This window comes from Myodes glareolus, chromosome 13 (genome assembly GCF_982192425.1).
Source record: "Myodes glareolus chromosome 13, mMyoGla1.1, whole genome shotgun sequence".
NCBI lineage: Eukaryota > Metazoa > Chordata > Mammalia > Rodentia > Cricetidae > Myodes > Myodes glareolus.
Genome location: NC_142038.1, coordinates 6,581,039 through 6,604,611, shown reverse-complemented (window position 1 = coordinate 6,604,611; position 23,573 = coordinate 6,581,039). Strand labels below are relative to the sequence as shown.

The 23,573-nt window shown below is 47.7% G+C and overlaps 2 protein-coding genes across 10 annotated transcripts in view; one reads left to right on the top strand and one right to left on the bottom strand.

The window, feature by feature from the left end:
- The window catches only part of Mbp (myelin basic protein), a 109,862-nt gene extending 105,244 nt beyond the window's left edge, over window positions 1-4,618 (top strand). For all 8 annotated transcript variants that reach the window (XM_048419606.3, XM_048419610.3, XM_048419605.3 and 5 more), the window contains one exon: window positions 3,089-4,618. In XM_048419606.3, the coding sequence (XP_048275563.1) occupies window positions 3,089-3,133 (45 nt within the window). In that variant the 3' untranslated portion in view covers window positions 3,134-4,618. The remainder of the gene's footprint in view (window positions 1-3,088) is intronic.
- Window positions 4,619-9,634: 5,016 nt separating this feature from the next.
- Window positions 9,635-23,573, bottom strand: part of Znf236 (zinc finger protein 236) — a 99,020-nt gene continuing 85,081 nt past the window's right edge. For both annotated transcript variants that reach the window (XM_087895900.1, XM_048419094.3), the window contains exons 28-31: window positions 21,306-21,503; window positions 17,645-17,774; window positions 14,998-15,174; window positions 9,635-13,741 (exon numbers count right to left, since the gene is read on the bottom strand). In XM_087895900.1, the coding sequence (XP_087752026.1) occupies window positions 13,620-13,741; window positions 14,998-15,174; window positions 17,645-17,774; window positions 21,306-21,503 (627 nt within the window). In that variant the 3' untranslated portion in view covers window positions 9,635-13,619. The remainder of the gene's footprint in view (window positions 13,742-14,997; window positions 15,175-17,644; window positions 17,775-21,305; window positions 21,504-23,573) is intronic.

The following is a 23,573-nucleotide window of genomic DNA, read 5'->3' as shown; positions in this document are numbered from 1 at the left end:
CTGAGTCTCCAGTGGTCAAGGTGATCACTGTCAGGAAGACCAGTATACTCTGGGCCAGGGCTGCCTTCCTAGGAAGAGACCTAGAGAGCTGGCAGACAGGGCCAAGACCTCTCAAATCTGAGAAGCCAATCCAGGTGCCCTGGAACTCAGCAGCCAAGGCAAGACTGAGGTGCCTTGGGAAGCATGTGGGGGAGGGGATGTTATATCCCTAGAGTGGAGACGTGACACTTGGCTAAGTTACAAAAGAGGAGCCAGCATACATGTAGGAGAAGTATTAAGGGCAGGGGGATGTGTGGAGAAGACCTCAGAGGGTTCTAGGAGAAGGAGGCGACCAGCCGAGCTGCCTTTGACATGCTGGGCCTGGAGGAGAGAGGGAGCCCCGAGATGGAGACCCTTGAGTCTGATCCTGATTGAGGTTGTTCCAGGGACACAATGACGGCTGAGGCCTGCGTTCAGGTGTCAGGGTAACGGCTGATTGCCTCGGCAGAGGTGAGGAAAAGTAGCACCTGCTGCAGAGTCTCTGTGCCGGGTGACAGAGAAGAAACTGGGGTTTATAAAGGTCCGGGGATCTAGCAGCATGGCGAAGTCCCCAGTTGTGAGTCTACATCACAGAACCTCTAGGCTGGAGGGGAGCAGGGGGAGACACATTAATGTCTCTTCTAGCAGCTGTTGGAGGTGGCTTCCCATGCTCACTTAAGGCTCTGAGGCGTGTGTTATCCCTGAGTCCATAGTCCCTGACAGTCCTGTCACTAAGAGCCTCTGTCTGAGAAGTCCCCTTGGTTCTTAGTGTGGCATCCAAGCTACCATCCGCTCTTACTCCATCACCTCTGTGCTCTGCTGTCGCAGAGGCAGACAGCAGACACTCCCTCACAGTTATTCTCTGCTCTCCGCAGCCAGTTTCTTTTCTGATGCAAAGATGAACAGAGGGAACACAGAGGCCTGTGAGCCAGAGCCCCGACTGCAGGTGGAAGCCCCACCATACCCAGCTCCCTCCTTGGGTGGGACATTAATACTCCTGTAGGACAGTATCCAGGCGGAGGAGGCTGATGGTTGAAGGACCAGGCCGACTCACAGGCTGCAGCATCCGTACCAGCTGTGCTGTCCACACCAGCTGTGCCGTCCCCAGAGACTGGCCTTGGTGCTGGGTTGGAGATGCCCTCCTGGGTTCTCATTTCACCTCTCATGTTTTGTGACCAAGGAGGCTGCATATCTGGGGGAAAGGCTTCTCGTACTTTCGACTCTAGTGTCTTTGCATCTGATAAGAATGGGACATGACCTCCATTCTCGGGCCATCTGTCAACCCCTGGATGACAGTATGATGTGCAAAGGTTCTGATCCGCGCTGTCTGTTTCCCGAGAGAACCACCACAGCAGGAATTCAGCTTGTGACCGCGTGGGTCTGTAACACAAGCTCACTGAGTTAATTCCCAAGTCATGCTTTGCACGTATTTACTAGGGTGTGTCCGTGGTCAGCACACACAGGGCAGACACAGGTTTCTGAGTCCTCGCTAAGCGGGTGAGTATCTGAACCAGTCCACGGCAGGACCTACGGACTATGTGTTTTAATGCACAATGAGACCCATGTGGCTAAGAAAAGTTAGGAAGAAAGTCCCACGCCTGCGATGGGAGCAGAACGCAAGCAACACTTTCTGCGTCAGGCAAACCTAGGCATTCCCAGTCCCCAGAGTAGATCCTAGTAACAAAATAACTAAATCCTACCCCAGGCATCCAAATAAAAGGTTAAAGAGCGGTACGGAACGGTATTTTCTCCAGTGACCTCTGAACTCAGCCAGAAAGTCTGAATTTGTGCTGAATGACCTCAAAGCCAACCTGGACTTGGGTTCCCTAGACTCCCTGCTCCAGATGCAAGCAGCTGGTTTGGCAGCCACGCTCACCTGGGAGACGCAGGTTCATTCTCTGTATAACCGGTCACTTCAGCTGGGTTCCGAGAGTGGGAGACACTGGGAGTGTGGCAGGATCGACCTGGTGACTTAGGAGGGCTGGCCTGCACAGTGGCTCCACTCAGGAGACCCGGTCCGTCCTGCTCCGAGGTACAGCCCACGGCCATGGGTGATTCTTAGAGATGGCACTTATGAAGCGGGACTGTCCCTGCAGCTCCATGCAGCTGCGCATGCTCTCGTGTGCTGGCAGCATGAGTGTGTGAGACTCGCATTTACAAATGAGTCTGGCAGCTTCCCTAGACTTCCTTCTGTAAACAGCTTTGTAAATTGCTTTCATCTGTGTAGACCCAGGAAGTCTGACCATCTCCAGCGCACGTGGTTATAATTAAGATGTCTTACACAGCTCGTGGTGGGCTGACAGGCTGTGTGACCAGGCTCAAAGGGCTCCCTGGCTCTTAACACCACTGCTGACACTGCTTCATGCTTGTCGTCCCCCCGCCACATTCTTAGCAGCCAGCTCTGAGGGAGGGGCTCAGATTTGCCAGTTCAGGGTGGCAGTTAGCACCTGACTGGAGAGAATCAGTGAATCAGTGGGTCTTCCTGTGTTTGGGGCCCATGTCTTATATCCAGGTGCATCAAGGGAACCTTTGCCTCTGTAGTGTTCCCATGAGGTTATGGGGTCTCACGGGGACAAAGGTAGATGCTGAACCGTCCCGTCTTCAGGTACAAGTCCAAGCTGACCTTTACCTGGTGAGCACAGATGTGTCAATTATGGGGCCTAAAGCCCACTAAAGACAGATCAAGTGGCCAAGAGACAACAAAGCGTACCAGAACATGGAGGCAAAGGTATCACCTTGCTGGCTCTAGCCCTCGATTCCCTCTGCTAGCTGGCTGACACTGGGCAAATGACTCTGCTTCTCTGATCTTTTGACTCACGTATAAAAGAAGAGTGTACTCAGGGTCGGCTCCAAGTCCAAGATGGAAATCGGGTGCTCGGACCTCTGTCGGAGGCAGGCGCTCAGCCAACTGAGTTTCCAAAAAGCAGTCAAATCAACTCCCGTATAAACCACCCGAGGCCTGGCTGGATGGCTTATGACTGGACAACACAGAACCCGCACTGTGAAGGGCAAGTGACATCCTACAGGCCACACAGGCTCTTGCCTGACTCTGGTCTTTTCCTTTTCCCAGGGAGGAAGAGACAGCCGCTCCGGATCTCCCATGGCGAGACGCTGAAAGCCCTGCCTGCTCAGCCTTCCTGAATCCTGCCCTCGGCTTCTTAATATAACTGCCTTAAACGTTTAATTCTATCTGCACCAATTAGCTAGTTAGAGCAGCCCCACTCCTAATTCCGTGGAGCCACGCACGTGGTGGGGCCAGACCCACGGTACCCTGGCTCGTTAAAACTGTCCCTTTTCATTTGAAGATTGAGTGTCCTCGGGGGTCTTCCCTGCCTTGTCCCTCCCCCCCCCCCTCCGTGTACTTTGGTCGACTCCGGAGGCCCAAGTGCACGGAAATCCTTCCAAGTTCACCTTTACTCCATCCTCAGACTTTCTTTTCACGGTGAGGCACACCCCTCCATCTTCCGTGGGCACTGCGGATAGACAGGCACACCGCCAAGGAGCCAGAGAGCGTGGCGCAGGGGACTGTGTGGTCCAGGCTTCCTTTGTTTTCTTTCCTCTAAAGAGCTTTGTTCTTCCTAACAGGATCAGACAGTCTTGGAGTGGCTTATACACCGGGGGCTTGTGGTATGTGAGCGCAGGCTGGGCAGCAGTGAGATTCCAGAGTGGGGTGACCCTGGGGACGCTTCCAGGCCAGCTGTTCCCTCCACCCCACCAGCTGATTTCGAGCGTGGCAGAGGGAAGGAAAGGGGCGAGCGGGCTGGGCAATGGCCCCAACAGGAAATGGGGACTTAGGGAAACACGCTGGAGATGTCATGTGTGGCTGCCGAACGTCACCATCTCTCCTCAGTGGCCCCTCAGGGCAGGTGCTTTTAAGAACCCCATTTCCTCTCAGAGCCCAGGGAGAGTCCAGGGACATGGCGCATCTCGCAGTGGGAATGCAGGAGTTCTCTGGTGGCCTCGCGGTGTCCCTCTGGCCACCACTCACACCGGGATGGCCAGCAGTAGCTCGCCACGGCAGTGCCCATCGGTACACACTAACCTCAGAGAAAAAGTAACCTTCCCCTGCCTCCTAGAAACCGCTCATTCATAGCTGATTTAGGAGTGTGTTTGTCACTGAGTCCCTACCCTGGATGCAGGCTGGCCTGGGCAACCCTTCAGGGATGCGGAGCTCAGAATCCCACTTCCCTAATGTCCATGGACACCTCCCCATTCCTCTAACGTACTGACTATGTCTTTTGATTTAGCGTGTCTTTTATAGACTTTCCAAAGAGCCCCACACTGGCCCCTTCATCCTTAGAAGGAAGGTGTTGGTTGATGTAGACCAACGCGTGTCTTGTTAATCTGTTCTAATTCTGAGTATAGTGTGGGTTTAAGATAACATCTATTAATACATAGCCTCAATAGCCTGAGGGTAAGAGAAAAAGCAGGGAAGAAAATTCCAGAAGTAAACCCTCCAGATCGTTCCATAGGAGCACTTGCCCTCCAACATGACCGGACGCCTTTGCTCATGGCTTCATCCAGACAGCACATGCTGCAGAATGGCTGGATGGGAGCACCCACTGTTCTTGAATATTGAAATAAAATAATAAACTTGCAATGGTCTTTGCACAGATATCTCACTTTGCTTTCTGGCTTGTAGACACGGGCCCATGTAGAGCACAGTCTCATCACAGGACAGAGTAGTGCCTTTCAGTCAGGAGCATAGGGTTGCCTCACACTGACCTTAGGGGAACATCTCAAGGGTCATGTTGAGGAGGCCTTGCATTAAAAAACCAAGTGGATGGAGTAGAGGTGACATGGGACAGTGATCCACGGCACACAAGGAAAAGAACTTCCAGTCACTTTGGGGACCATTTCCAAAGTTACTGCGCCAGGAAACACCCTGAAGATGAGTAGGTCACTCACATCATCCCTGAGAGATATGACACTAAGTTTTGATTCATCCTTCCCATCCTCCTCTCTTCTCTTTCTCTCCATCCCCTTTTTGGTTTTTGTTGGTTTTTTTTCTTGCAGTTGCTTTTGGTTGCAAGACTTCTTTTTCTGAAGGATTGCCCCAAGTCCCATTTCATGTTGCTTTTGAAAGAGCTACTGACTCATTTCTGAGCTTTCCAAGATAGGCTCTGAATTGCCATCACATCTGTGAGCTGTAGGAAGGAAAGCTTGCTGTGGGTCAAGAAGAACACTGCAGTCTGTTTCTTGCACGCATGCTGCTCCAGCACAAGGACCCAAGTACAGGGAAGTTGGAGATGATGAACGCAGCACTCAAAGTTCAGGCCCCTGGGCTCTGCAATCAAGAGTCTGCTGACTCAAACCCTTACGTCCAGGTCTGGCATAGGAGCTCACGTTTATAATCCTGGCACTTGAAAGGTGGAGGCAGAAGGATTGTAATGGGTTTGAAGCCAGCCAAGGTTGCACAGAAAGTTCTAAGCTAGGGTAAGATGCTGTCTCAAACACCAAGGGCTGGACAGTGGGTTCGCGGTTAAGTGCACTTGCAGTACTACTTCTACCAAAGCCAAGCCTACCGATCCAGTAGGGATGGGACCAATTGCTCTCATGGGAAGGGCTTGAACACCCATTTGTGGTATTAAAACCACTTGGATGGTGGTACAGGAGTTCAATCCTGCGCTCCCTTTGGTTTCCAGGACCAGCTTGTCAATGGTACCCTTTTCTGAGGAATAAAGTCATGGAAGAAGTCTCTAGTGCCCCATAAACTTGCTGTGGGGCTTGAGGTGGGCCCCTCCTCCCGTTTCCCAACCGACCAGAGAGCAGATGACCATCAGTGTCCATCTTAGACAAACATTCATTAGACCAATGACGTCCTTTCCTGCAACAGGGGTACAAGTCAGGCTGCTTCCTACCTGAGGCTCCATCTGGTTGTCATGGGTTACCTGAAGATAGTAGTCCAGGGTGGTTGGAACATTGTTTTTTTTTTTTTTGTTTGTTTTTTTTTGTTTTTTTTTTAAATGCCCAGCTTGTCCACAGTTAAAGCAGGGCCTGGGCTGCGCCCCAAGACCATGATGCTGCAGAGCCATAACGGCCATCACAGCCCCAGTGAGATGGGCTTGGTCAATGTCTTTACACAGTCTGATGTAATCATTCAGCCCTCCTCTTTGCTGGCGAGGACGAATAACCTCCTGACAACACTTGTTGGCACTCTCATAAGCTAGTTGTTTGATAACTGGCATGGTGGCATCAACATCAGGGAAAATCCTCCTGCTAACTGTGAACGCGGATTCACAGAATCTGAATAAGGCTCAGACGGCCCCTGCAGCACCTTAGGTAACTGACCCCCAGCAGCCTTGATAGGCAAGGCTTTCCAGGCTCTTAAGGCAGCAGCAATCTGAGCATACACCCCTGGGTCATACCTGACTTGCTGATTAAGCGGAGTGTCCAGTCCAGCGCTGGTGAGCATGTCCACACTTCTATTTGGGTGCCCTTCAGTAGCATTCATTCTGGCCATCTCCACACAATTTTCTTGCTAATCAGACCTCCAAATCAAATAATCCCCTCCACTAAGTACCGGCCTACAAAGCTGCAACCAATCACTAGGAGTCAAATTTTGATCAATGTAGGATTCCACCAAGGCAGCGGTAAAGGGAGCATGCGGCCCACAAGCGGTTACGGCCTCTTTAAGCTGACTTACATCCTTAAACTGAAACTTCTGATGTAGCCTCTGCCTATCCCCTGAGGATTCACAGTTTCAATAACAGGGAACGCCTGGATATTTCTGAACTTAAGTTCTGCCAATTGTCTCCGTAACTCTTCTACCTCCCTCTCACTAGCCGGAGAGGAAGCTGCTTTGTCTTTCTCCTGAGGAGAGGCAAGAGAACAGATCCAATCCCGAGAGATGACTCGGAATCACTACTATCTGAGATCCGAGCCTCCTCAGCCTCCTTCAGCTCTTCCCCCTCTGGATCTCCTGTGCATGACGCCAGGGATTCTGTCTTGGACATCCTCCAGTATCTTAATGCTTCCTTAAAAAGTTCCTTGACGCTACAATTTTCAGCAAGCATAGACTCTTTAACCAGCCTCTATAGGGAAAACATGGTAATGGGAAAAGACTCCGGTCCTTTTTCCCTCAGTTCCTTTTGTAGGTCTTCCTTAACATGTTCCCAGTCCGGAATGTTCAAGGTGCCTGCCTGTAGAAACCATGACTAACCCTACCTAGGATTTCCACGAATTCTTCCACTGTTTTTCTTCTAATCCCGGTACCCATCCTTACAATTTACCCTCTCACCTTCTCTTTGTTACTTACCTGCTTGCCAGTCTTCTGGAGGGTATTCCTCAGAGGTGTCTCTAGTTCCCAATCCCAACAGGGCCTCCACCTGTGGCGCTTGCACCACCTGAAACCATGGTCGGGCAAGTGTCTGAAGATTAAAGAACACACAGAGACGTAGGTCACTCTTGGAGCAAGAATGCCAATTTTATTATGTTCCCAGACAGCTTATCTAGTGCTCTCCTTGACTAATGGCCAAGCCCTAGCTCTGGGGATTTTCCACTGCAAGCCCACCAGAAACCACTTCCTTGTTATCAGGAACTCATGAGGGTTCTGTGCTCAGAGCACTGCAAGCATAGAAAACAAGTTGTTTACTCCAGCAGGCAAGAGGTCATAGAGAGTTCAGGTCTGAGGGTCTGCAGCTTCCAACAAGGTGGGAAATACAGACAGAGATATATAAAGAGCAGGCAGAGTCAGACAGATGCCGTGTCGCTGCCAAAGCAGGAGGATGCTAGAACCTTACTGGTAAAGCACCAGCCTCGTGATAAAATATAAAATAATAGAAATGGGTTAATTTAAGATGTAAGAGCTAGCTAGAAGTATGCCTGAGCCATCAGCCAAACAGTGTTGTAATTAATATAGTTTCTGCATGATTATTCAGGTCTGGGCAGCTGGAAACCAACAAGCAGTCTTGGTTTACAAATTTAAGAACTCATCACTGATACTAATAATTATTTGAATGGTTCTTGACACCTGCCCAGTCCCGGCTCCCTCATCCCTGTCTCATGAATACAGCAACAGTGAGAGTCAAGGCTTTAAGGAATGGATGAGGACGACACCTGACAGCCATAAAGGGTGCATCGGTTTCTGTTTTTTGTTTGTTTGGTTTTTTTACACAAGTATTTCTATTCTCCTCAACCCCACACATGGCCAGATACAATAACTAAACTCCAAGACCCTGTAGTATCATCTTGCTGTCAGGATTTTCTCTGTTGTAGACATTGAACGGCCACTGGTATTCTAAATGAAGGGACAGTAAGGTAGGGTGGACCAAACAGTATGTGCAGTCAAGGATACATGGCTTCTCAGATGTAGAGTTTCCTCCAGGGCAAGCACGGGGCAGCTTGTACAACCAAAGAGAGCTCAGAAGGCTTTGTGTGCTGTTAGGTCCCCGTGAGGCAGGGAGGTCCCCTCCTCTCCTAGCCCTTCTCCACTGGACTCTCCACCAGTGCCAACTATAGATGGACTTTCTCTGTGTCCCGGCAGCAGCTCCCAAATAACCACACTGAGACTTATAGCTTTGCCTACAATGAGCTAACTATCAGACAAACCTCTGGAACTCGGTTCAGGACCTAAAGTGTCTGAAGAACTTTCAGAGCTCCAAGTAGCTCCCATCAGAGTTGTTCAGCACTGGTTCCTTCCTTCTACTTTCTGTTGTCAGTGCCAATGAGGGCAGGAACACGGATGCCACGTATCCGCACCTGTTTTCTAACAAGCTCTTTCCTGGCAGAAGTTTGCTGTCCTTTTGGCCAATGTTCCTGCCACCAGCCTTGGACATGAGCCCTTCCTATCTTCTTGGGGACACTTTCAACTGTAACTCACCAAACAAAGGTGTGACAAGGTAAAGGCCACGTAAAAAGCAGTGGGGCCCTGAAGATTCATTGGCGAGTATGGTTATTAAAAGGGTAACCCTTTCCTACCTTTCCCAGATATGGCTGTAGGAGGAGGGCTTGGACCAGGGTGGTGACCCAGGCTAGTGGCTGGGGATAGCTGGAGGGACTGCAGGCGGCAGGTTGGCCAGATGCTTCGACAGAGAGGAAGGAGATATGGAAAATGCAGAGGTTAAGGGAGCTGTGTGGTGCTAGCTAGAATTGGGGTGCCTGGATGGTGCATAGTTACACTAAAATGGTAAATGGGGAGGTGTAGACAAGAGGAAGGTGGGTCGTGAGTGCATGCGCACACGGACAAACACACCAATCTCCCCCATCTCTGCGGGCCTTGGACATCAGTGAGCAGACCAGTCAGTCCTTGTTCCTAAACGCCTGTCTTCTAGGAGCAGTGGCTGAGCCCAGGGCTGGGGAGGCTCGGCTGACCCAAACCACGTTTGCTGGGCCCCAAACAGGCATTCTTAACTTGTTACTTAAGCAGGAGTTAAGAGCTATAGGCTCTATGCAGCCTGGAGAGTGAGAGACAAGCACCGCCATATGCACTCAAGGGCCAGCCCTCATACCGCAGCTCTCAATCGCTTTCATTCCGCCTACGTCACATTTCAACACACGTTTACATGACAGGGCAACCAGTGTCCCCAGAAGGAGGTCTGGTCAGCTTCGCGCCCTAGAACATACTGGGCATGTGGTTATCACTCACCCCAGGCCACAAGAAGTAAATACACAGGAATTTTAAAATAATACAAAAACTATTGTTTTATTGTTTTTAAAAGCCAGCGCAGTGGCTTTTGGCATAGCTATCCATTTCTAATACAAACTGGATTAAATAAATATCATCCAATGTATAAATAGACCATGAGACAAATCTGAAGATAAAAAGAGAACTTTTCTGTAAATTAAAAAATTAACTTTCAATTTTCTCAGTGGTGGCTGAAGAACAATCACTATGGCATTTTAGCGCTTGTCAAATATACAAATCTTGATTCTCAATACAAAAGTCTTCATGCCGTAAGCATCACACATAGAAAAGATTAAATAGCACGATGTCTTTGATTGCTGTCTGTAGCCCCTGACACACTAACAAACCTATACCACAAAGTTCATACAGAACATGAGCACAGCGCCTGGGCAGGAGGGTGTGAAATGGAACACGTGTTCACCTAACCGTGAGGGGGCCTGGGATGCGGGCAGCCAGAGGCAACCATCACACTGCCAGGGTGTGTGCTGCAGGCATCCAGCTCCCCGTGGATTTTATAGCTCGAATTTTTAGATAGCAAAGAGGGCAAAGAGTCCTCTTTTAGACAGCAAGCAACCAGATTTCAAGTTGTTTCACTAGGATAAAGTAAAACACAAAACAAACAGAACGGACACTGAACTGGGCGATTGTGGGTAGCTATTTTTTGAAATTTTACTTTTCTTAGCTTTTGGTTTTGTTTTGTGAGACAGGGTCTCCGGTAGCCCAGGCTGACCTAGAACTTGCTATGTAACAGAGACTGACTGAGGTTCTAATCTTCTTGTCTCTGTTTCCCAAGTATTCGCAACCATAGCTCACTTGAGACTTTCCTTTAATTACATCCATGTTGTCCACATCACCTGAACATAATTCACGGGCAGAAAGGAAATGGACTGTGGACCAATGTCACCATGGACAAGGTTCATGAGACAGCAGCACCAGGCCCTGGGGTCACTCAAAGTGCGGGGCTGGGGGAAGAGTAAAGTATAGATTTTTGAAATGGGCTGTGGAGGAAGCCCTTATACAAGGAGTCATGAGATATCCGGACACAACCCGAGAACAGGCCTACAGATACGCACTTCATTATCCAGCGCTCCTTGCATACATGTGTGTGGGGCCATTTAAATTGGAACATGAGGCTTAGTGTCTCTCCAAAGACAGAGCGCACAGGAAGAACCAAGTCTACCCTCTAAAATCTGGATGGCACGGATGTGCTCATGAGAACTCGGAGGAACTTAAAAACGGTGTGGAGGGTAATCAAACAAATGCACGCTTTCTGGTGCACGCTGCTCACCTCCCTGCTGCCCCAGAGCACTGACAAGAACCCCAGGAGGGCTTGCTGGGGGTGAGAAGCATTTCTGCTCACATTGCATGTCCACTTTGACCTATAACCTTCTGAAGGATGTGTCCATGCCGGGTCATCCTGTTCCCTTGGCCTCCTCAGCTGTACTCGTGATTAGCAGCATCATGCCTTCAGGGATAGGCTTGGCTGTTCTTCTGCCAACCTGGAGCCTCCTCCAGGGACCAACAGGCTCCTGTACTGAAGGAGTAAGTGGCACCCGCAGGGCTGCGCCGGACACAGGACTTTCTGTTAAGGGTCATATCCAAGCTGTCAACGTGCTTCAGGGAGAACCAAGAGGAAATGCATTCTCTGGACTTCACACAGGTAAAAGAAATCTCATTACAGTTTTCTTTTCTGCTAAAAATACCTGAAATTTATTCCCCACCCACCTAGTGATTCTGAAACATGATTTAAAAACAAAACAAAACACATATATCACATTTCCTAATGTCATTTTGCATTTAGTTATCTCAAAACAGATATGTTATATAGAGAGAGTTCTAAAAATACAGTTCTCTATCCTCCAAACCCTGGTTATACATGAGGAATAACTTTCCTATAACAATATTCCAAACATTAAAATACAGAGATCAACCTGTAAACCAAAATATTCAAGTGAGTTATCTTCTCAAAACCTTGTATTTTCAAGGAATGTTGGCAAAGAAGCAGCGTTGACGGTAAGGAAGGAAATCAAAACACACACAAGCCATGTTTGTTTGCTGGTAAACTGAGAAAATACAAAAAGTAATTGACTCCTGGTAGATTTTCTTTTCTTTAACCAAAAGCAGGCTTCAGATTCACCCGGTAAAGTCTTACTTATACAAGCAATTGATGGCCACAGTCGGCGCTCGCATTCACTACACAACCAGGAAGTAGCCAACCTCTTTACAGATGTCCTGAGATGACATTTAATGCTGAAAGGAAAATAAATAACCCAGCAAGAACAAAAATTTTAAATCCAATAATTTCAATTTGGGGGATATCTGTTCACTAAAATTAATATTTCTAAAATACTTTAATAAAAAAATGAAAGAAAAAGTGCATTAGTAGCAGAGACTTTAGAACTCTCGTGATTACAATTACTCTGGAAACACGACCTCAGCCGGTGTACACACTGACATTCAGGGAGCCTTGGGGCTTTAAGTCCAGTATCACAAGAAGTCAAGTAAGGCTTTTTTCTTCTTAAAAAAATATACAATACACAAATCAGTTTGGAAAAAAAAGTAATAATATTTAACAGTTCTCTGACTTAAATATTTTCACATAACAAAAGTTTTTATGTCACTGTCAATATTACTTATATACAGATGACAAAATGAACAAAATCAAAAGATGCCCTTTTAAAATAACAGTGAAATGTCTCTCTCCAGGACTTTTAGTGAACAAGTCCACACAATATTTATAATAAAACTGCTCTCTTCGGAAACCAATGAGGCAATGAGAGAAAATAAAGGCAACTTTTTTTTTCAGAAAAAAAAATAGAGCCCAGCTTTATGTTACAATGAAGAAGATATCCATTTATTAACAGAATGAACACGACACCGGTCTGAAGTGCACCAGGGAGTGGCCTCCGATGCGCTCTGCGATGTGGACTAGTGCTTCTATTTACAAAATAGACTTCTCAGCCACATGGAGGCCCATATATCTGTCTATGTACACAGGTATTCACATATAGAACATATAAATAGTTTCCAGGGAGTTGATATGAGGTGGGGGACCTACTGTCTTTGGAATGCTGAGGCGCACTGCTCAGCCAGCGCAGGAGGGTTTGGTTTGGGATGTGTCTCGTGTGGCACTGCTGACGACACTGGAGGATTCCCTGAAATGAAAACACACCTCCGGTATGCATGAGGAGGAAAGTCGCAGGATTTTTGTAAGTCCTTAGCCTTAAAATACAGATAAATATACTGAGGTGGAGAGGAACAGCTTCCTGTCTCCTAAGAGACAACTCTGTCACTTCCTGCTCACAGGGTATGGCTTGTGCTTCTGCAGTGATCAAATACATGTGACTGGACAGACTCATGCAGCAAGCGTGTGGACATCCATGTGAACAGCTGGTCCTCGCCTGCGGGTCAGGTTTTCTCCGTGGCCCTGCTATTGCCAGATCTGTGTTCTTCTAACTAGGGATCAAGTGTCTGTGACGGAGAGAACGGGCCCAGCCGTCTCTCAAGGCATCAGTTACACTAATGGAAGAGTTGGCTAAAAACAACTGACTGTTACTAATTAGCAAAACGCAGAGTAAAAAGTGGAAAAACGTCCGTGTGTAATGGCACCGCTTCTGAATTTCATGCAATATCATACGTGCGATTTTCCATACTGTCTTTTGCTAGCACAAATCTCACTGCAATGATATTCAGATCCAGGTCACCTGCTAAGGACATACACAGCCATGAGAAGGCGAAAGAGACCGTGGCAGTGCCCAGGTTCTGTGATTTGTAGACAATGGAAACAGTGCAGTTGTATATTTCCCAGTTTTTTCCTGTCAGTCTTTGAATGGCAATGATTCTTCAAATAATTTAACTAAAAAAAAAAAAAAACTATTATAGATTTTTAACACTTGAAGTTTTAAAACAGAAACTCTGCGTGATCTAATCTTCAAAAATGTAACTTCATGGATGCTCTTAGCCTTCTTCCATAGCATCAGAACACATTGGTTAGGGTCTGCCACTCGCCCGCTGCCTCCTGCACCACTTCCTCTAAGTGAAGGGTCCTTAGCTCTTCCCCGTCCTGTTCCTGGACCACAGCGGTTGCCTGCAAGGTTCCTACAGAAACAAAGAAAAAGCCTCAGATCTCAGAAGCAGGCCAGCATGCACAATTAGACAAGAGATTATGGGAACCAGCGGAAAGAAATCTCTAGCTTGTTTTGCTTCTCATCTCAGTGAAATGAAATAGTCTGGGCCAGGGAAACCATTTTTCAACTTGTAATTCTGGGGTTGGAACCCTAGTCCGCATGCGTATAAGCAAGTGCTGAACTATAGGTAAAATTTGTTAGTCACAGCCTCTGCGATGTGGGCACTCACATCCTGGGGGCTATGCCAATACAGAATCAGTGACAAGCAACTAATAACACTCACAACACAGACAACTTCTTTAACAACATGCAGAAATTGCTGGCAACAGTGACCTTCCCTCCACATAGTACCCAGTTCTACCCCTTGGGTGCCCCAGATGTGTCTAAACAAACCCAGTGATCACATGAAGGTCATCTATGTTCACTAACAAAACCTATCATCCTACAACTAAATGAACTTTAAATACAAGTTGTAAAACTCACTGCCCACCCCTGTCTTTAATATTTCATTCTCCTGCTTTCCAGGACCTAAATGATTTAGTCTGTTAAATAAAAATGCTCCTGCCATGCTACTATGGTCTGGACCTCAAGCAGGACAGGCAGCCATCCATGCCCTAGGGCCTAGTTCCCACGGCATCAACACTTGCAAACCACAGAGAAGGCATGGCTTGTGTGGCCTGGATTAAGGAGACAGAATGGAGGCAGTGGTGCTCAAAACAGTGCAGGCCCTGTCCGCCTCCATGCAGACTCCAGGCTGGTGCTGCCTCCTGACACTAAAGCGGTCTCTGACCAGCACATTCCAGAAAGGGGGACTATGAAAACAGACAGCCATGCTGCTCACACTGCTCGGCACTGATTTCCCTTTAGAAAGCACTGTCTGAAGATGGGTGTGGTGGTAAGAGACTAAAATCCCAGTACTCAGGAGGCTAAGAAGAAAGATTAAAGAGTTTGAGGTTAACCTGAGTTATATAGTTGAGCTCTGTTTCAGGAGAAAGAAGAGAAGCAGGGAGAAAGAGAAGGAATAACAAAGAAGAGGGAAAGAGGAAGGGAGGGCAAGGGGATGGGGAAGCAGACACAGCATAGGCTTTCCTCCATGCTCAGCCTCTTCCCAGCTCCCTGATCAGGGCCTCTTCTATAAACTGCAGTCTTTGCAGTAGCTATGGCGCATGGCCACTGTAAAACGTGTGAAAGTAACATGGGAAACACCCAGTGACTTAGCCTTCTTACCCACAAAGCTGTGCGCTCGCTTCATGTGCAGTTTCATATTGCTCTTCTGTGTGAAGCCCATTACACAGTAGTCACACCGGTAGGGCCGCTCGCCAGTGTGCTTCTTCATGTGCACCTGCAGCGCGCTCTTCTGGTTGAAGGCCTTCTCACAGAGAGTGCAGTGGAACGGCCGCTCCCCTGTGCGCAAAAGGTGAGGTGTAGTCAGTGTCATTCTCAAGACTGCGTATTTTAGTGTAACACATGTTGTCCCTCAGTCCAGACTGTTTAATGCTGAGAATGACTCAGTGACAAACCTCCTGCAACCATCACCAGAGTGCTGATTAGTAGGATGCTGACAAAGACACTCCACGTTGAGACAAAAACGAAACCTATTCAGTGAGTACCCAGATCATAGAAACACGCAGAGATAGACCACACGATTTAAACAAAATGTTCTAATACATTTTATGTGGTCCAAGAGAAAGACATCTGAACATTAGAACACCAATGCTATTTAAAGGATGCGTTTCTAGAATCTATAAAATGCTACTACTAGTGGCATCCAGATGAACGGAGAAGCTGAGGGAGCTGCCAAGCCCGACATTCACTAGGAGCTGCACGGATGAATGCGAAGACCTCAGTGTCTCCCTTCATAAGCATGGTGGTCCTGCTTCCTGGGAACAATCCAACCACTGAACCATTTTGGAGGCCTGGGGGTGGGGTATGGCCTCTCCCCTTTGCTTACAAGTTCTTCCCATCTGCTCTGTGTAGAAGCCTCTTGCTGCAGTATCAGGACCCTTTCCCAGAAGGCCTCCCAGACTATCCCTGAACAGCAGGGATCCATGACGGTCCTGGCTGTATTCTGAGCTGGTCCTGTTTCTTTTCCCTTGTGACCATGCACAGTAAATGAGGCATTATCTCAGTCTCCTAAGTGAACCCCAAAACTGAAAAGTTTTTGCCCATTCTCCTGACTGAGTGCAGTGATTCTGAGCTCTTCACCAGCTGCCTGGCTAATTGCAAACCTCTTAAAGCAGTTGTCTAGTTGGGAATAATCCACACTCACAGAAGCTAGGTTTGGCCAACCTCTTAGAAAAGTCAGCATGCCCAAACCAAGGGCTGAGAGCTAAGTTTACCCTGAAACACTAAGCAAAGGGAAGAGCTCTTGAGAGCTAGGACGTTAGCAATGACCTACTGGAAGCTGTTGCATCTGCCATGGGATAAAAGGTGACAACACACTTTCCACACTTGCATGGGTTAAGATTTCAGCCTATCTGTCAGGACTTAGAACACAGTCAAAATGTTCCTTCCCTCGGGAATTAAGAGCAGCCACAGGGAGAGGCAGTTCTTGCACGGAGCACGGGCCTGACTGCAGTGCAGTGGAGCAGACAGAGGCTTTGGAAGCACACAGCACAGGGGGACCATCTCACTGGCTCTACTTCACAATGACATCCTTTCCACGACATGTGTGCTAAGGGCTCAAGTCCCTCTCAGTCAAGCCACTAAGTCTCCCCACAATGAAAATGTGATATAATTATGTGCCATCAAAGCATATTAGAGGGCATGAGGCAGCCACCAGCAAGTTCAAGGTTTTCCTGGCAAAAAAAAAAATCTTTAAAATGTTTAAAGTTCAATCCACCACCCATAGCTATAGAGGATACAGTACTATTAGCACAGTGCCTCACTACAGAGGAAAAAAGTGGAAAAACTCAGAAATATAATTTTCACTGGGCAGTGGTGGTACTTGCCCTTAATCCTAGCACTCAGGAAGCAGAAGAGGAGGATCTCTGAGTTCTGAGTTCAAAGCCAGCCTGGTCTACATAGTGAGTTTCAGGACAGTCAGGACGATTACACAGAGAAACCCTGTCTTGAAAAAGAAAAAAGAAAAAAAAAACCATTATCAAATGGAAGCATTTTATCAATTATGTGTACATATCTATGCATTTGTATGTGGCCGGGTACACAAGCTTGAGGGGAGTCAGGACAACCTCCAGTGTCATTCCTCAGGAGCTGTCTATTTTGTTTTTCTGTTTGTTTTTTGGGACAGAGTAATCCTGTTGGCTTGGAACTTACTATGTAGACCAGGCTGGTCTCGAACTTAGACAGATCTGCCTGCCTCTGCCTACCAGTACTAGATTAAAGGTGTGCTTCTTCGATGCTTTTTGAGAAAGAGTCTCTTCCTGTCTGGAACTAGACAGGCGACTAGGCTGGCTGGACAGTGAGCCACAGTATTCTCCAGTCTGCCTCCCCAGCAAGGAAATTACAAACATACTACCAGGCCAGGAGAGCTTGTTTCTGGACTGGTCTTCCTCTGAAGAGGCTCAAGCAGATGTAGACAGTATATACAGCAGAGTGCAGAGTCAGCAGGAAGCACAGAGATCAAAGCAATCGCCCTAGAGGGCTGGAGAGGAGCCCCCCCCCCCCCGGTCTTCCTAACCAGTGGAGGGAAGGGGCTTTTTCATGGAATCACTCCTACTCCCCAGGGTCACAATGAGAACTGCCAATCTCAAGTGAAAAAGTTAAGATGGTAAGGTGATTAAAAATTAGGGCAAAGTGGAACACACGGACCTTGTTTGTAAATAATGTCTCACACCCCACAGATGTTTCTATGCTTCACTCCTGCTCACCCACGACTCTATGCAGCCAACAACAGCACATCACGTGGCACTACCTGTGTGAATGCGGCTGTGCCGCTCCAGCTGGCTTGGTTTGGCAAACGCCTTCTCGCAGGTGTCACACTTGAATACTCTGGGCTTCTGAGAGCTGAGCGAAGGACCAGCCTGGTGTGTCAGCATGTGCTCCTGGCAGAACACACAGAAACCAGCACATGTTAGGCCCTACTGGAACCTGAGAGATCTGAAACAACAACAGAAAGGAATCTCCATGCAAACCCAATAGCCTCTGAGGCCAACCCCATGACCTCTGACTGGGATTTCAGGACTGGAGTCTATCACAGTAGCATGGGGGTGAGGAGCCACAGCCTCGGCAGCTCCAAGTCCACACAAGGGACAATATCTCCCTCCTCAGGCTGCAGTGACAGCTCAGGGAGACTGTGACCTTCACACAGTGTACCCCAGTGAAGAGCCTGCTGAACCTCTGTTCCCACATTCCATAAGTTCACCTGGAAGTCAAGGCCCACAGGCAGCTGACAGAGGTTTAGCCTAAAAGTCTCTCAGCAACTCTCCCAGAACACCTGTGGCTCTGGGCACACTCTACCAATTACAGAACAACACTATGCGGTGCATCCCACATCTCTGACAGCATCAGGTAACTGTACTTTGTATGGGTGTGACTCAACCTGCCAGTGACTTTACATCTGTGTGATCTGACTTTCTCAGAAATATGACAGCCACTGTGCTCTGTGCCCGAGGCTGGCAATGAGGCTACTTTCAAAGTTTTATAAAGTGCACAATTACCCTGCTAGAGGGAGGGAAGAGTCTTTAAAGTACCCTGTGCCCTAAAGCAGGATTCAGAGAGAAAGAACACTGCAGCTGCACCACAGGTTCATGACGAACACCACTCCACCCAGACAGCCTGAGGTGGGTCACAGGACAAACAGAAAATGAAGAGTTTAGGACAGGCTGCAGAGCACAAGACTCCAGCAGTAACTCTGCCACTGTGCTGTGCTTACTCTCAATACCGCTGGAACTGATACTTCCCTCCTTCATTAGAGGCACATTTTGTGTACACCTGTGTGAACACCATGCCTTCAGAGGATGAAGTCATCTATTTCTGCAACTGTTTCTTTTACAAACCCCAGGCACTTGATGCTCAGGAGGCAGAGGGATCCAGGAGAGCAGATAATCCACTATTTGGGAAGGACCATGTTGTAATTCTATAACCCATTTCCAGAGGGCAGCTGCTGCAGCATTAGGGTGCACACAGTATCAGAGCTGCTATTTGAAGCTGGTGCAGGGACAGCCGTTCTCTCATCACACGCGCAGGAGGACCAGTCAAGGGCAGCGCTGATGCTCTCACCAAGAAGCTGGCATGCTTTCCGCTGGGAGCTCCTGCATATGTGCTGGGGTGTGTAGCAGACAGACAGGTGGACAGAACAGACTGGGGGCGGGGTGTCATGGCCCTTGGGAGGCATGTATAAGGAACAGAGTCAGGAAATGACAGCAGTGCTCTCACTGTCCACTCCTAACCCTCCCTATTACAGAGTTCTTAATTACTACCATCAAATACCCTATGCCAAGGGTGACTTGTTTAGTGGGACACAGAAAGGGCTACCCAGCACCCCCTGTGCCCTATCTGGGGATGGCTGCTGTCTCTTTCTCTCCTCTTTTTTCTTTTCTTTTCTTTTCTTTTCTTTTCTTTTCTTTTCTTTTCTTTTCTGTCTTTCTTTCTTTTTTTCTTTCTTTTTTTAGTTTTTCGAGACAGGATTTCTCTGTAGTTTTGAAGCCTATCCTGGCACTAGCTCTGTAGACCAGGCTGGCCTCAAACTCACAGAGATCCACCTGTCTCTGCCTCCCGAGTGCTTGGATTAAAGACGTGTGCCACCACCACCTGGCAGCTGCTGTCTCTTGATAACATCTTTTACGGCCTCAGATACGGCCCACATGCTTTCCTGGAGCTTCCGTGGTAAAGGGCAGAGGTTTAGAGGGCAGCAGCAGCAGGAGATGAGAATGGGGTGAGGACAAGCATCCCCAGGAAGGTGAGGTCTAGGGAGGAGATGGAAGTGGTGTGTGAGCCCTTGTGTTAGGTAAATGGGCTTGGGGCAGCTCACATCTCAGCCTCAAAGCACAGGAACACGGACAGACAAGAGATCCCTCCGGGTGATGACCGTGAAGGACTGGCTGTGTGTGGGCTGGGAGGAGACCTCCTGCCACCACAGGGACCTCAGAGTGAACCCTGCCAAACCCTGCCAGGGACTCTCAAAAAAGCAGATTAGAGTTTTTAAGTGTGCATCTATCCTCTCTAATCTGGTTCCTCTCCTTTCCTCATATCAAGGCATCCTACTTGGTCTGTAGTCATGGGAGAGGATTGCAAGCACCCTGTCTTCTTTCATCTCCAAGCCTTCACATTTGTAAACATCGGTTAGTGCAGCTTGGACTTACATGAAAAGAAGGAAGCATATCCCAGGCCTACAGAGTAAAGGCTAGAGAACACACACAGCAAAGATGGAGGAACTGGCTCATCTAAAGTGAGCCAGCTCCCCATGGTAAAGGCGGGTGAGAACAGAGCAGCAGAGTGTCCAGGCTCCGAGAGTACAGTGAGTTTGAGCTCAGGTATGCATAGAAAAGGGGAAGCAATGGTGCAGGAGAATTATCTGTATTCTGTCAATCATATTTTAATAAAACGCTGATTGGCCAGGCAGGCAGTATAGGCGGGAAAGCCAGACAGGAAGTAGAAGTGGAGCAAAGAGACTGGGAGTATTCTGGCAAGCAGGAAGCTCCCTTCACAGTTCTGCCCAGACCACCGGAGAGGAAAGATGTAAGCTGCCCAGCTGAGAAAGGTACTGAGCCGTGTGGCTAACATAGATAATAATAATGGGTTAATATAAGTTACAAGGGTCAGGCTATCTTTAGACACAGTGCTGCTGAAGCCTCTCCAGGAACATACAGTGCACGTTCACAGTAGGCCTCCTTACGTATGTGGCTGACAGGGTTAGATGTAATTACTGGGAAGTAGGAGAAAGAGCAGGGAGACAACATGTAACTACCTATCCACACCTCCCAGCCACGGATCCCCATCCCTACCTTTTACCCTGGCACGGGACACTGTGGTGGTTCAGAACAGCAGTGACACACTGCTGTCAGCTTGGACGGACACTAGTTTTTCCCTGACAGGAGGGATGACCAGGCCAAGATACATGTTAAGTTGCCGTTTCTCCATACACTGTATGGCTACAACTGGTTCTCAGCCTCTCCTGGCCCAGAGAGCCTCAACAGTTTCGAGGATTCTCGGGTGTTCTGAAGGCCATCCCCACTGGGGTTCATTGGACTTCGTGGGACAGTTTTTCACAGTTAGGTCACAGCCTTGTTTCCGTCACACACCAGCCTCGTGAGGTGGGTGCGGCACTGGTCAGGCTTCCCCTACCCACGGCCTCAAACATGCAGCAGCTTTCACAGTTCCGTCAGTCCGGTGAGTGACACATTTAATGTAATGGTGTGACTTTAATTTACATTAAAATTGATGTTGAATTGTAGATGAATGTGTAATCTACTCACAAGCACTCAACAAAGGCCTATCCTGCCTACAACTTGGTACACACATTCACACTGTTTCTAGAGTAGTAAGAGAGAAGTGTCGCTCAGCATTTACTTTCATTAGAAGTATTGTGTGTGGGTCCCCATAACTGTGGGCTGCCCACTGTCCCCAGGGTGTACCTTTAGGTGTGTGGCACGCTTGAAGGCCTTTCTGCAGACCCGGCAGCCATGGATCCGCTCCTTCCCATGCACTTCCTTGCTGTGGTGCATGAGCACCGCGGCTGATGAGAAGGCACGCTCACAGTCCAGGCACTGGTGTAAAGGGCCCTCCTTTTCAGGCTGGCTGGTAGGGGTCAGCTGGGCAGAGACATCAGTCACCTGGAGAGAGTTAGGAGTTAGTTCTAGGTTACTAGAAAAGTGTGGTTTGCAACTGCAGGTAGGAAAGAAAATTGCTGTCTTGCCTAATAAGAACACAGCTGGCCAGCTTATTCCAGGAAAAACTTAGAAATTCTATAAGGCCAGAAAATACAATTGTCTTGGGATCCTGGCCAATGAGGGAGTATGGGGATATACCCACCAGACTAGACAGCTACCAAACTCCTCTCTTGGCCACATAAGCTGTGTGCTTAACCACAGCTGAACAAGAATGAGGGACCACAGAGCCACCATTGAGGCTGGTAAAGACCAGATAAGACATATATGAAAGGTTCTGGCAATGTAAAATATCAGACATTGCTTTAAAATGTCCCAGTTTGGAGCAGCTAGATGGTTCAGCTCATAAAGATGCCTATCTCCAAGTCTGATGACCTTGTACCCACATGTTGGAAAGAGAGATCCAATTTCTCCAAATTGTCTCTGTTTTCCACCCCATGTGCCTACACACATACATGCACACACAGGACACACACATGTAAACTACAAATGTAATAAAACTGCTGTGATTTGGATCCCCATATACTGCGCTAAAACTAAATCAATGGTGTTTCATTAGCATTGTTTGAGCTAAGTTATTTTACCTAAACTGTGGATTGCAACTAGTGGGTTGGTTTTCAAGTCAATTTCATGGGATGCCACCAGAACTTTCAAGAATAGCAAAAAAAGCAGAAGGCTAACTGTGTGTCCCACAGAAACAGGCAACCTCAGCTTTAGAGATAAGTAATAATCTAATGAAGCAATCATAAAAAAAATTATGTGATTGTCAACATTTTTACCTGGTTTGCTCAATACATTTTTCAAAATACTGGAATATTCAAGAGTGGATATAAAAAAATTAAAAAGAACAAAACAGAAAAAAGCAGAAGATACTGCAAGGATCTCATTTTAAAATACTCAAATCAAAGAGAAAGTGAGCATGTGTGTATATGTGTATATGTACATGTGTGTATATGTATGTGTTAGTGGAAAAAAATACACAAATACATGTTAAGGCAGTCACAGAACATGTGAATGAAAAAGGTTTGTAAAGCCCCGGAATAAATGATTATCAATGTTGTTCTGTAATAGTTGGTAAATGACTATGGTGGTGAAAAAATGACAGAAAAGTTGCTTGGCAATTAAGAGCACACGATATTCTTGCTAAAGGACCTAGGCAGAACCCCAGCTAGCTCCACATGGTAGCTAACGATGGCCTGCAATTACAGCTCCAGGGTCTAATGTCTGATGCCTTCTTCTTGCCTTTGCAACACCGCCAGCACATGATACATGGATGGAGGCAAATACTCACAAACAAAATGAGTCTTAAGAAAAAAGGAAGAGAGGGAGGGAGAGAAGAAAATAATGGCAATCAACAAAGTCTGAGATTAGAAGAGACACCTGCTCCCTCACCATTGGAAATGCAGGATGTTGCTCTGAAAGAACATTTTACTCATGAGATGCTGATATCTGCCCTACCTCATTTATTCTTTTCATATAGCCTAACCTCTCTCTAAAAAGTTTCCATTGGAGTCAGTGGACTTGATGAACAGGAAAGCCAACAACACAAATGTCTAAACCTCTGTTCTACTCACAAACAATGTAGTGTCTTGTTATTAGAAAAATCTGGGTTCCTAGGTGATGGAGGAGGGTTATCTGTCTATTGTGTTATTTTCATTGGTTAATAAAGAGACTGCCTTGGCCCTTGATAGGACAGAAAATTAGGTAGGCAGAGTAAACAGAACAGAATGCTGGGAAGAGGGCTATGAGACAGACGCCATGGAGCCAGCCACCAGGTCTGACATGCTGAATCTTTTCTGGTAAGCCACCATCACGTGGTGCTACACAGATTATTAGAAATGGGTTAATATCAAGATATGAGAGTTAGCCAGTAACTAACTCTCTAGAGATAATGGGCCAGGCAGTGTTTAAATGAATACAATTTGTGTGTTATTATTTCCGGGGCTAAGCTAGCCGTGCGGGAGCCGGGCGGGACTAAAAGCAGGCCTGCCTGCAGCTCCTCACTACACCTAGGGA